A 14,416-nucleotide genomic window follows, 5' to 3' on the forward strand; every position below is an offset into this window, starting at 1 on the left:
TTTGAACTGCTGAGCCCTCTCTCTTCAGCACCTGTTTCAACATGTTTTACTGCTTCATGTAAACCTTTTGATTTAGCTGTGTCCTTTAACACAACCAAAGAAGCCATTTCTTTAATGGCATTATACTAAGTATCAATACCTCTAGTAAAAATGGCAAGTTGAGAGGTACTGGCAGCATTAATATGGTCATCCATCGCCAAGCTGATGTAAAATCAGCACCCCTGCTCTCCAGACTTCTCTCAAGAGACTTCCCCATTTCTTCAGTCTCTCTGGCTATAGTCTAGTGAGACAGACTCACTTTGGCACACACCCCCCTCACTGCACATCATATCTACCAAGATTTCCCTACATCAACAAATTCAATATCAGAAAATGGTTTTGCCCCCCCTTTTTTTTCTGTTAAAGATGTAACCCTATAACTAGCTTTTACAATTGAATCTGTTTGAGTTGTAACTTAATTTTTTGGGGAGGGGGTTAAGGAGCTGGAAACATGGCTCAGTGCTTAAGAGCAATTGCTGCTCTTCCCCCCAAAGGGCCTGAGTTCATTCTCTGAATCCACAGTGGCTCACAGCCATCTGTAACTCCAGTTCCAGGGGATCTGATGCTCTCTTCTGGCCTCCATGGGCACCATGCACAGACATGGCCTGAGAAGAAGCCAGCAAGAGGATGTTGGGAACCTTGTCCTGTCCTGCCCATCTGCCCGTTAAACAGCTTCTTTTTAACCACCAAGGAATCTTTCTCATCTTCTTAACTTTTCTTCTTTTCCTTAAAGTACTGCAATGGGATCTTAGAGTGAAAAGGCAAGATTGGACTCAATTCTTGCTTTTTTTTTTCTTCTTCTTGAGACAGGGTTTGTCTGTGTAGTGTTGGCTATCCTGGAGCTCGCTCTGTAGGCCAGGCTGGCCTTGAACAGAGACCTGAAGGCCTCTGATTGCTGGGATTAAAGGCGTGCGCCACAACTGCCTGACATGACATTCTTGCTCTCACTATGCAGACAAATGCTCTACATTGAGCTATACACCCCTTGATCTTACTATATAGCCCAGGCTGGCCTTGAACTGAGTGTGTATGGTAATGGAGTTTGACCCCAGGATCTTGTTCCAACTAGGCAAGTGTTGTACCACTGAATAAGCCTCTAGTCCCCTGAATTCCATCCTCCTGTGTCAGCCTCTTGAGTGCTGGGATTACAGGCATGCACCATCATGCCTGGCTCATCTCGATTATTTTTAAAATAAATATTTCTAGTAAAGCATGAAAAAAAAAATAGCACTCCAATGCTATTTGCTGTGAATCTGAACATATCCCCTCAAAGGGTGCCCTCTAGATTATTTGCCTTAACAAGAAAAGCAGTCATCTGGCCACTTTGTTTAGCAAACTCCATTCATCTGTAATCTTCCCTCTATGGTTTAGATGCCGTGGAAGGCGTGCTGGGGTTAACAAAACGGTACCAGGTAAGGAGCTGCCTGTAATTTTATTATGAAAATTAATTGACAAGGAAAGAGAAGGCGGGGTTTGGGCAAGTGGAGGGCTGTTTATGAAGTGTGGTGGATGATGCACGGCATGGCTGAGGGCCAGACATACCTTTATTACCTAGATAAGAGTATTTATCTATCTTCTAACATTGAACACCTGTCGTTTGCACCAGTCGATGAAAACGTCACTGATAATGGCTGCATCCCACTCATGAAGGCATCAGGAGACATGTGACACTGTCTATGTTTGGGAGACAGCACACGGGAAGCTGCACACCCCCATAGAACTGAAACCGCCAATGTGTCCAGGTATCAAGAACACGTACATTTAGTTTGTCTGACACCGTGACACATGCTGTCATTTATGGTGTCCATACTTAAGCTTCCAAGTTTAAAAAAAAAAAGTCTGTTGGTGGTGGTGCACACCTTTAATCACAGCACCCGGTGGGGCAGTGGTAGATCTCTGTGAGTTCGAGGCCAACCTGGTCTACAGAGCTAGTTCCAGGACAGCCAAGGCTACACAGAAAAACCCTGTCATGAAAAACAAACAAACAACAACAACAACAACAAACAAAAACAAAAGGAAGAAGGAAGGAAACATTCTTACTGTTTTAAGTAAGTTTGTTTACAATTTTGTGTTGGGCTGCCTTCATAGATGTCCTGGGCAACCAATCTCTTAGCTATATGCTGGACACCTCTGATAAATGTTTCACCTTTAAAAGACTCAAATTGAGGTGGGACGGTGGTGGCACACGCCTTTAATCCCAGGACTCGGGAGGCAGAGGCAGGTGGATCTCTGTGAGTTCGAGGCCAGCCTGGTCTACAGAGCGAGATCCAGGACAGGCACCAAAGCTACACAGAGAAACCCTGTCTTGGGGTTGGGGGGAAGAGGGGAGGAAGATTCAAATTGAGCAGGATGGTGGCACAGACTTACAATGCCAGGGAGGGGTCAACAGTGGGGCCAGGGAGGACTCATTACTACTCCAAAATGAGTAGACATGAAGTTCATTTTATTCATATTATATTTTTACGGATAGAGCTAATGACTGGTGAATCTGTGTGTTCCTCAGCACCTGTGTGGTCAAGTGACTAATGCTTTTAGAACTCAATGTTTAGAAACTGGTGACTGTTCCCTTAATACAAAGAAAGGTAAAATGAAAAACAGATTCTTTATACTATTTCTAATGTAGACAAGAGGGAAGAGAATAAGTTCAGTAATAACCAAACTTTTAAACCTTTTGGTAGCCATGTAGAGCTTGTGATAAATATGGTATTTAAAAAGTATTTAAGGGCTGGAGAGATGGCTTAGAGGTTAAGAGCGCTGACTGCTCTTCTAAAAGTCCTGAGTTCAATTCCCAGCACCCACATGGTGGCTCACAACCACCTGTAATGAGATCTGGCGCTCGCTCTCTTCTGTGTACATAATACATAAAAAAAAGTATTTAAAATGTCATACAGCATTTTAAGAAGTATTGTTTCGTGTGTGCATGCATGTGCATGTGTGTTTGTGAGTGTGGGTGCACAATGCCACAGTGGATGTCAGAGAATAATGTTCAGGAGTAGGCTCTTGAGAGCAGGTTCTTTTCTTGCTCCTTGTTGAGGCAGGGTCTCTGTTTCTGCTGCTGAGCTGCAGACTTCGGGCGAGCTGGCTGGGGAACCTCCAGGAAATTCTCCCCTCTCCGCCTCCCATCCTGCTATAGGCATGCTGGGATTACAGATGTGTGCCATGGCAAGAGCTTTGGGTTCCAGGGACCAAACTCCCGGCGTCACTATAGCTAGTGTTCTTAAATGCTGAGCCACCTCCCTAGGCATTACGGTTTTCAGACACAAGGTGACTTTTTTTTAATAACAAATATGATAACTTTAAACTATATTGTTTATTTAATAAAATGTCTGTTTTTAATTATTACAGGTATTAGAAAAAATCTATTTATATAGTAATTCAATATATATGTAACAATAAGCAAATGAAACACTTCAATTTTACCCCAATTTCTCACTTAATATCTTACCAACTATACACAGACACAAAAATAAATAATAAGGTAGAAATGTCTTCAATGTCTCCGGGTTTGATTCACAAAGAAAATAAATCTTTATGTACAAGAATGAAGTCTCAGTTCACATCACATTTGTGTTTAACATCTTCTTGTTAAATAGTAGATTGCTCTTCTTAAAGAGGCACTGCTTTATTCACTGGTTGTTTTTTCAGGAAGAATATGTGTGATCCAGTAATTAAAGAAAGCTGAGATTACTCTGGCATGGTCTGTAAGGCAGAAACAAAAAATAAAATCATAAATAATGATTGTTTTATAGGCTTTAGCTCTTTGGGCCCAGAGAAAACCCTGAAACATCTAATAAAAAGCCATCTTGATATAAAAATCAGTTGACAATGGCACATTGCAAATGGAAATAGAAAATAGCAGTTTGTGTCCGAAAAGCAACAGAATCCCAAGTGGTGTGTACTGGAGTCGCACAGCCTCTGGCTTTCATGGTGGCAAAGCTGTGCCAGGACAGCCAAAACTCAGCGAAGGAGACAGAGTGCACTGCCAACATCACCCGCCAGCCACCCCGTTCCTGCCTAAGGACTCAAGGCTTTCCTCACACATCTGCCTGATAGACACCTGGGCTGCACATAAGTCACAGGTCCCAGAATAGACACATCTGGAGTTAGTTTAGGATGGTTCTACTTCTACAGTCCACAGTTACAGAGAATACGAGCTAACCTGAGCCTGGAGGTGGAGGGTGGGGGCAGAGGGGACTCCTCCCCTGGTCAGGACTAACCTTCATGTGGTCCATCTGATGCTTTACTTCCAAATCATGTAGTTTCTAGTATCTGGGAGATCTGGTGCTGAGGGAGGGAGGGGATCCAACTTCCTCTTTATTTCCCATAAGCCCTCTGAGCTCCTCCTAATACGTATTTATTTATTCATTCATTCATTCATTCATTCATTTTGCCTAGGGATAAGGTTTTTTGACCTCTCTAAGTTTCTTTTTCTCTGTTGGGATAATTTAAGGAAACTCCACACAGTGAATACAGAGAGCTGAGTGCAAACATCCCTACCTTGTCCCTAAGTGTCTGAGTGTGTCAGAGGCCAGCTCAGCAAACGGCAGCCTGGCTCCTAAAGGCGTCTATGATAACAACAGAACAAGGAGGTATGAGGCCAAGTTTTCATTAGCATCTGTGTGGTCCTAACATCCTGAAGGCAGTGAGCCTGTGAAAGGTATATGAGTTCTTTTCCAGTAAAGCCTCTGCCATTTCAAAAGAGAATCCCCAAGCTGCGGGGCGAGAGAAAGGAGACATGATGGGCAGGATACATGTGCCTGCTTTCAAGTTCAGACCCCAGAGAGAGCAGACACAGCTATCAGACTTCATAGGCTCGTTTATAAAAAATAAAATCTAATTCCAAAGAGTGACACAGGCCAAATCTCCTTAGGCAAACCTAGTATTTAAGAATAATGTCTAGTTGTTTGTGAAACTTTATTTCACAAAATAGCTTGACATTGAAACAATTTTAAGTGCATAGCCTACCCCGTGCTTTGAGGGAACCTGCAGTACAGAAACAGGTTCATGTATAAGGCTCAGTTCTATCAAGTGCTTGTGGCAATGTGCCTGAAATCCAATCCGTCCAATGATCTTAAGAACCAGGGACTCTCACATGCAGTCTCCCCTGAGCACACTCTAGATGTGGTCAGGATATACACGTGAAAGCCTTAAGTCCAGAGCAGGACAAGTAAAATTAATTTCATCTCATAAAAAGTTCCCATTGGTTTAACCTAATAAACCTAGCTTTATATAGTTCGTTTTTAAAAACACTTTTGGAGTAGGTGTGTGGTGTGTGTGATTATGTGGTAAGTGACGTGGTGTGTATATGGTTTTATGTGGTGTGTGGTGTGGGATGGTGTGGTGTATGTGTGGTTATGTGATGTGGTATGTGTAGTTATGTGGTATGGTGTGTGTGGTTATGTGGTGGTGATATGTGTGGTCATGTGGTGTGTGGTGTGGTATGTGTGGTTATGTGATGTGTGGCATGTTGTGTGTGGTTATGTGGTGTGTAGTGTGGTGTGTGGTTATGTGATGTGGTATTTGTGGTATGTGGCATGATGTATGTGGCTATGTGTGTGTGGTGTGGTGTGTGGTTATGTGATGTGGTATTTGTGGTGTGTGGCATGATGTATGTGGCTATGTGTGTGTGGTGTGGTGTGTAGTGCGGTGTGTGTGGTCTTGTGTCTACCTGTACGTGTGCATGCAGAAGCTGCAGGGAGACTTCAGGAGTCTTCCCCGATGGTTCCCACCTTACTCTTTAGGATAACACCTCTTGTTGAAATGGAAGCTCATCATTTGGACAGGCCCGCTGGCTGATGATTTGGGATCTGCATATCTCTGTGCTGACTCCTGGAGATATAGGCACATGTGTTCATTCCTATCCTTCTAGGTGGGGGCTGGGGATTCACATCTGGGCCCCCATGAATATTTAGCAAGTGCTCATACCCGATGAGCCATCTCCTTAACTTTGATTTTTTTTTTAAATAGAACCTTTTGTAGTTTCACATAAAACCTTCTTATGGATATTTAAACATGGGTATTTAAATTTGCCAAATAATACAATAGGCATGATAAGGGCAACTGGCCGCTGGCCTGTTAGGTGGTGGTCCTTGCTTTCAGGGGAGCATCTGAAGGCTCTCTTCTTCCCCAGCACACACCTGGACTTCCCATGAGCCTCTTCGGGCCCACCACCTTCTTCAGTTTCTTTTCCGTCTCCTCTCTGGCCTGTCACAGGTCATCTTTGCTCAAGTCCCTCAGGACTCCTCAATCATCGTCTCCAAGAAGCCTCTGTCCTCTCCTCTCCCCTCAGCTGCATCCAGGTGATCACAGACCCTCATACTCCTCTATCCACCCCTTCTGGACAACAGGGCCACACATCAGGCCTGTACCCACATACTACAGTCACCACAGCAATCCAACACTCGTCCTAACCGTCCCAATGATAAGATTTTAATAGAGCATCAAGATCTTCAGAAGACAGAAACTTCACCCTCTGCCAAACTGACAGAGAAGAAAAATTCCACTCCCAATTAAATTCAGAGCCCCTAAACCTGATACCTCAAATGCCAAAAATGAGATGGCATCTATGGTTTTTGTTGTTGTTGTTGTTGTTTTTTATTTTTTTGAGACAGGGTTTCTCTGTAGCTTTGGAGGCTGTACTGGAACTCACTTTGTACACCAGGCTGGCCTCGAACTCACATAGATCCACCTGCCCCTGCCTCTCAAGTGCTGGGATTACAGGTGTGTGCCACCACCACCCGGCACAGCATCTATGTTTTTGCAGACACAATGAGGCATCTTTTTATGCCAACCAGAAGCACATGAAGCCCCTTTCTCTGAATGTTCTATTCTATGAGTATCTTTTTATGCTCAGATCTGGAGGAAATCCTTGAGTAGACACTGCAGTACTTACCAGGAGGCATCATACAATGCTCTGGGAACATCTTCAGAGCGCTCTGCAGCCTCTCAGTGTCCTGCAGAAGCAGCAGAGTTTTCATGTGGTCCAGAATGAGCACATCTGAGGGAGGCATGCTCCGAGACTCAAGGAGCTTCAGCAGCTCTTCTGTCGTTTCTACACACACAGCTGGATCGATGTCTTTGGAAGTATCTGAAAGGAGTCATGCAGGATCTTAGATTCAAGATAAACTTTCACTTCCTTAAGAGTCCTCAAACACACGTTCCGCTTGCAATGAGATGCATGAAATAGAACAAGCTCCCAGGGGAGAACTGGAATAGGAAAGAGATGATAATGTGCCACTATTGGAATGACGCTGTAAAGCGAGCTTGTGTGCGTCTGGTCTTTTAAACACCTTCCAAGCATAACACAGGGCTCTGAGTCAGAGACAACAGCAGGAAAAAACAGACAAGGAAACCAAGCTCAAAGTCATGCTATGGGTCTTTACAACGGCTGGCAACAGAGCAAGAGTTCCGGCTGTTCAGCATGAACAGAAAACCCACCCAAGAGGCCAGCTTTGTTCTCCAAAGGGCCAGCCCATTGATCTAGGTGTCTGTCTTAGAAAGATAATGGGTCTTTTTTCTTTGGCTCTTCTAAAGGTCTTTAAACTTTCCATTTATTTACTTATTATTTTTAGTTAGCACACAAAGTTATGGATTCACTCATTTTCCCCATGCATACCTGGTTCTCACTTACCTCACCACTGCCTTTGCCCGCAGCCATCACCACTCTTCCTGGTCCCTAACTAGCCCTCCTCCTGCTTCCATGTCCCATGTTCTCCGCACCTGCTGCTGTCCTCCCTCCCCACTTCCTTCATCTCATGGTCCCCCTTCTACTCCCATGTCCTAGACACACACACACACACACACACACACACACACACACACACACGTGCAAATTCATATTTTCATTTGGGAAAAACAATGGCCACGTCTGTACATCTGAGTCTGGCTTGTTTCGCTGAGCATCATGAAGGTCTTAGTTCCAGTTTCCTGTGACGGTCACAGTTTCAGCCTTTTTTGCAGCTGGACACAATTCCACTGTAGTAGGCACCATCTTTTCTTGGCCACTATCAGGGTTTTCTTTGCCACCAGCTTTCTGTGGTTGACGGTGTGCTTATATGTGATGGTGTGTGTATTAGTCCTTGTGGTAGTCTGAATGGTAATGGCCAACACAGGCTCAGAGAGCTGAATGCCTGTCACCAGGGAGTGGCTCTATTAGGAGGTGTGGCATCGCTGGAGGAAGTGTGTCACTGGGGGTGGGCTCTGAGGTTTCAGAAGCTCAAGCCAGACCCACTGTCATATTTTTCCTGCTGCCTGAGAATCCAGACGTAGAACTCTCAGCTTCTTCTCCAGCACCATGCCTGCCTGCATACTGCCATGTCTCACCATGAAGATAATGGACTAAACCCCTGAACCTATATGCCAGCCCAATGAAATGTTTTCCTTTATAAGAGTTACTGTGGTCATGGTGTCTCTCCACAGTAACAGAACACTGACTAAGATGGTCCCGCTGGAGTATGTATGTCCTTTATCACTTTGAAAAGCCCAGTTATCATCTCTAGAAACAGCCCTGTTTACCCTCTTCCTGAGTTATAGTCATCTGAGCGTTAGACCTTCTGCTGTGTTGGGCCATTTCACCAAGAATTGCAGGAATATTTTTACATTAGTGTTTAAACAGTCACTTCTCACAGGACTATATACTTCTCAGTTGTGCTCTTCAGAACATTTGCTATCTGGCTGAAGTTTGCATCTAATACCCCCACTACCTTTTCCTCGACCCCCAGTGACGCTATCCAAATGGGAGAGTGAACTTCCAGTGCAGCTTGTTCTGAATGGGATCCTGGCGGATCCTGACTGGCACTTACTTGCTCTTTCGGGTCCTTAGGTCAACTGCTAATAAAATAGTATGAAAATGAACAATTGTCAACCATGAGAAGCAACCTTTATTTTTTTCAGATCCTATCTATATATAGTTACTAAAAAATGCCTACTGGAAACTCAAGCCAGCAAGTTGTATATGAGAAGTAGAAGTAAGTGTGCCTCCAGGAAAGAGTCATGGCTCTTTTATTTTTCTAGTGGCTAATAAAATAAGCAGTCATTCAGGGCTGCCAGCTGGGATGTTCTTCATTTAGAAACACAGCCTCAAACACCAACATATTCCAACTAACTCTAGAGAGGTAATGCTCATAAGCTCAATCCACACATGGAGCCCCAACTTCACGGTGGGAGCCCCAACTTCACAGCACTGGCTGTAGTTTCCCACAAGGTAAACAGGAGAAATACCATGTAGGAGCCATGGGCTAACATAGTTTCATGTTAGAAAGAATTGAAATATTCTGGGGTTTGACTTGAAACTGAACTATTTACTTGGAATATTGTGATGGTTAATCCAAATTGTTAACTAGAATCAGCTATGAGATGGCCCTTTGGGCAAGTCCACGGTGGATTTACTGATTAGGGCTAATTAAAATGAGAAGATCCACCCACTGTGGGTGGGCACTGTTTCAGATTGGGATCCTGGACTGTATAAAAGGTAGAGAGGGCAGTGGTGGCGCACGCCTTTAATGCCAGCACTTGGGAGGTAGAGGCAGGCAGATCTCTGTGGGTTCGAGGCTAGCCTGGGCTACAGAGTGAGTTCCAGGAAAGGTGCAAAGCTACACAGAGAAACCCTGTCTCAGGAAAAACAAAAACAAAAACAAAAACAAAAAACAAACAACAACAAAGAGGAGAAAGAGATGAGGACAAACATTCACTGCTCCTTCTTCCTGATTGTGGGCGCCACAGGACCAGCTGCCTACAGCCTCTGCTCTGACTTCCCCACCGTGACGAGTTCTCTTCACTATATGTAAAATAACATGTCCAAGCCAATAAGCCCCTCTTCCTCCTTAAGTGACTTCTGATGGGCCTCTTATCAGAGAGATGAGAAAAATAACTGCACGTGTTTTATACAGTACCAGTTTAAGGATTTTACTACACTGAGTTGCTTTCCCTCACACTAAGTCGATGCCATTATTCAAAGGAGAACATGGATAGGACACCTACCATCATAAAAATAAATTTCTTGTGTTGACCTGAGGAAACTCAGGAGGCTGTCTGCCTTACTGTTGGCAAGTTCGATGTCCTCCTGGGTGGGGCCGGAGACTGAGCCCCCCTGGTCACCTTCGGCCTCTCCTCTCTCAACGTCGTCCCCGTCAGCCTCACTGCCGCTCTCAGGCTGATACAGGAAAGTGATCCCCAAGGCCTTCGTCACTAAGCCAGCTGCTCTCTTCCTCCTCAGCTGCAGCTTCTTTTTCAGCTTCTTTCTTTTGTTTTTGCTCATCTTGGGGGCATCCGGATGCTCCGGGTGCAGTTTCTCTTGTGAGAGACCTGACTGTGTCTCTAGCTCTGCTTCCTTTATAGCAACATCACTGAGGTTTTTAACGTTTTTCTTGGATTTGCGTTTTCTTTTTCTTTTCCTTTTTGGTTGATCGTGGCGATCTGGCTCTGTTAAAAAATTTAAATACAGTACTTTTTAGTCTAATAAAACCATATGGGTTGGGGATTTAGCTCAGTGGTAGATTCGGTCCTCAGCTTAAAAAAAAAACAAAAACCAAAACCAAAAACAAAAAACCCAAAGAAACCAAACAAAACCATAACAACCATATTTAATTTAAGTGCATTTTCCACCAGGATTTTTACAGAAATTTGAACAACTTACTTCAGTGATTATCAACTTTACCTTAAGTGATCACACCACTTTAACCTTAGTAGTATAAACTACAATTCACATGAATATTCAATTGCCCCTGCCCTACAAAAAAAATATACACACTCACAGCAATTAGAATTGGGATATCCAGTGTGTTTTTAGGGACAGAATTGTTGTTTTATTAGTGAAAAACTTAATCTCCCATGGTACTGAAATAAAAGTGTATGAACTAGTCTGTCTTTCTTTCTTTCTTTCTTTCTTTCTTTCTTTCTTTCTCTCTCTCTCTCTCTCTCTTTCTTTCTTTCTTTCTCTTTCTACCTATCTATCTATCTATCTATCTATCTATCTATCTATCTATCTATCTATCTATCTATTTTGTTTTTTGAGACAGGGTTCAGCGTTCTCTGTGTAACAGCCCTAGCTGTCCTGGAACTAGCTCTGTAGACCAGGCTGATTTTGAACTCACAGAGATCCACTTGGCCTTGCCTCCTGAGTGCTGGGATTAAAGGTGTGTATCACCACCACCCGGCTTAGTCTTCTTATTTATTTACTTTCCTTCCTTCCTTCCTTCCTTCCTTCCTTCCTTCCTTCCTTCCTTCCTTTCTTTCTTTCTTTCTTTCTTTCTTTTTTTGAGACAGGGTTTCTCTGTGTAGCTTTGCACCTTTCCTGGAACTCACTCTGTAGACCAGGCTGGCCTCAAACTCACAGAGATCCGCCTGCCTCTGCCTCCCGAGTGCTGGGATTAAAGGCGTGCGCCACCACTGTCCGGCTTTATTTTTCTTGAGATAGGGGCTTCCTGTATAGCTGAGACCAGGTTGGCTTTAAATTTGAGATCGTCTTGCGTCAGTCTCCAGCTGTCTGCCTTCGGAATGTGAGCGTTGTAGTGCTGAATGGAGACAGACATTTACAGTTGACTGCAGGAGCTAGTATGAGTTAGCTACCACTGAGAAACACAGAGCTATCTCCCGAGCAGCACAGCCCTACCCAGTGACAGGGGAAGAAATGCTGCACACGGGGTTAGGTGGGAGAACACCTGGTGTATGTGCTGTTCCTAACGAGAGGAAGGTCTGACAGCGCAGAGCTGACTCCTGGAGAACGTGCATGGAGACTCCTGGAGAACATATGTGGAGACTCCTGGAGAACGTGTATGGAGACTCCTGGAGAACATGCATGGAGACTCCTGGAGAACATATGTGGAGACTCCTGGAGAACATGCATGGAGACTCCTGGAAAATGTGTATGGAGACTCCTGGAAAATGTGTATGGAGACTCCTAGAAAATGTGTATGGAGACTCCTGGAGAACGTGCATGGAGACTCCTTATATTTGTGGAGACTCCTGGAGAACATATGTGGAGACTCCTGGAGAACATATGTGGAGACTCTTGAGACCGTGAAAAAATTGACACAAAATTCTGCATTCCATCACACACTACCTTACACGTTTGAAGGTCACTGAGCACACAGGCGTGGGCACCACATTCTTCTCATCACATGTAACTCATGCACTATGGGCCCTGCCTGACCACATCCACAAATGCAAAGCCTGCCTATACCTTGTTTGAGATTTCTGAGCTGTACACTCTTAAGAAACCAAGATAAACCAACGTGCTGCTCACTGACCCCACAGGACACGACCTGGAGGGTCCCTTTCTCTGTTTGCATACTGGAATCCTTACGTGCAGCTAACTCCCATGGAGATACCTAAGCAGTTCCAGCACGCCTCATCCACCTTGAAAATGCACAAGACATATCTTTCAGTGAGCATGAATCCTTCTCTCTCACCTGACATGGATCATCCCTCAGCTTTGTGTCCTTGTCGGATTAGATGCTGTGTTGTGGGAACGGTGAACAATCTCACTGCTATTTTTGAATGAAAGTTCTCAGTTTTCTCCTGACACACTTAGCAACGGTATCTATGAAACCTACTGCTATCTCAAACTTGACATGAGGCCAAAACTACTCCTCATAAAATCAGGGTATTAGATTATGGTCTAGCCCATAAATTGCTTTCCTTAATCACGGGTGGATTTCTGAATACAGTACTTTTCCATTTCATTTGCAAGTAGGCACTTACATCATCGGCCTGCTAAGCGTGGCTACAGATCAATGTTGATTTCAAGTATCTTTGAATTCCTGACCATGAAATGGTCTATTAAATATTCATAGCACTGAAGTGACTGCTGTTTGTGGAACTGTTTTTCTTGGGTTTATTTCATAATAGGGAAAAAATTCTTACTGGTATCTTTTTTTTTTTTTTTTTTTGGTTTTTTGAGACAGGGTTTCTCTGTATAGCTTTGCACCTTTCCTGGATCTCGCTCTGTAGACCAGGCTGGCCTCAAACTCACAGAGATCTGCCTGCCTCTGCCTCCTGAGTGCTGGGGAGTGCTGGGATTAAAGGCGCCACCACTGCCCGGCCCTAAGCTTTTCTTTAGTTCCTTTTCACAAGTTGAAACTTAGCTGGGTGGGATCTTGTCCTGAGGTCACCATGCCTTCTGTTCCATGTCTTACTCTGTTCATCTCCTTGAACACAGGACTTAGCTCCATTCCACTTCCTGGTGTTCCTTTTCTCCTCAGCTTGCTCCTTTTCATTATAAATCTTTTTTTTTTCTTTTTTTCAAGACAGGGTTTCTCTGTAGCTTTGGAGCCTGTCCTGGAACTCGCTTTGTAGACCAGGCTGGCCTCGAACTCACAGGGATCCACCTGCCTCTGCCTCCCGAGTGCTGGGATTACAGGTGTGCGCCACCACCACCTGGCTTCATTATAAATCTTTATAAACATGAACACTTCTTTATAAGCAATAGCCACAAGACAGAGTCTATCCTAGACTGTTTTGATATTTCCTCTGCCAACAGATATAATCTAAGACTCTACACTTTAGCTATAGGCAGACTTTTGGACAAGGGCAAAAAGCAGCCACATTCTTGATCAAAATATCACAAGACCAGGCCACATACTAACATTCTTCTCCTCTGAAACTCTTGGGTCAGCTCCCACAGTTTAAAGCTTCCACATGCCTACTAGTATGGTCCATTAAGCAATGCTTAAAGCATTAAACTGCTTTTCTAATTCACAGTCCCAAGGTCCATATTTCTTCAAACAAAAACATGATCGGGTCTCTCACAACAATCCCCTAGTCCCTGGTACCAATGTCTGTCTTAGGGTTTCTATTGCTGTGAAGAGATACCATGACCACGGAAACTCTTATAAGGAAAACATTTAATCGGGGTGGCTTATTTACAGTTCAGAGGCTTAGTACATTATTGTCATGCGGGAAACAAGGCAGCATGCAGGCAGACATGAAGCTGGAGAAGGAACTGAGAGATCTACATCTTGATCCACATGCAACAGGAAATGAACTGTCACACTTGGCATAGCTGGGGCATAGGAAACCTCAAAGCTCATCTCCAGTGACACACTTCCTCCAAAAAGGCCACACCTACTCCAACAAGGCCACACCTCCTAAAAGTGCCACTCTATTTGGAGGACATTTTCTTTCAAACAACCACCACAACCCTACAGAAAGTTCTAGGGTCAGGATCAAAGGAGGGAAGGCTGAGTTGAAGCTCCCCAGTTGGCAGAATCAAGGTCAGGGTCCTTACAGAGTATGTTTTTTCAGACCTTAATGGTGACTTTAGGAGTGACACATTGTACCTTGGCTTCTGCACTGTCTTGGGGTCCCACAGGATTGCTGCATAGATTTCAATAATGTGGCTCTGTCGTTTGCATTCGCTGTGGATACGCATTCCCTAGGT

At 44.2% G+C, this 14,416-nt stretch overlaps 1 protein-coding gene across 2 annotated transcripts in view; it reads right to left on the bottom strand.

The window, feature by feature from the left end:
* Positions 1-3,387: 3,387 nt before the first annotated feature.
* The window catches only part of Erich1 (glutamate rich 1), a 66,748-nt gene continuing 55,719 nt past the window's right edge, over positions 3,388-14,416 (bottom strand). Inside the window, exons 4-7 of one of the 2 annotated variants that reach the window (XM_036209212.1) lie at positions 10,018-10,458; positions 6,932-7,126; positions 4,537-4,604; positions 3,677-3,738 (exon numbers count right to left, since the gene is read on the bottom strand). In XM_036209212.1, the coding sequence (XP_036065105.1) occupies positions 4,573-4,604; positions 6,932-7,126; positions 10,018-10,458 (668 nt within the window). In that variant the 3' untranslated portion in view covers positions 3,677-3,738; positions 4,537-4,572. Of the gene's footprint in view, positions 3,739-4,536; positions 4,605-6,931; positions 7,127-10,017; positions 10,459-14,416 lie in introns of both variants that reach the window. The other variant, XM_036209211.1, reaches the window with a different exon arrangement.

Source organism: Onychomys torridus, chromosome 17, assembly GCF_903995425.1.
Source record: "Onychomys torridus chromosome 17, mOncTor1.1, whole genome shotgun sequence".
NCBI classification, from domain to species: Eukaryota; Metazoa; Chordata; class Mammalia; order Rodentia; family Cricetidae; genus Onychomys; species Onychomys torridus.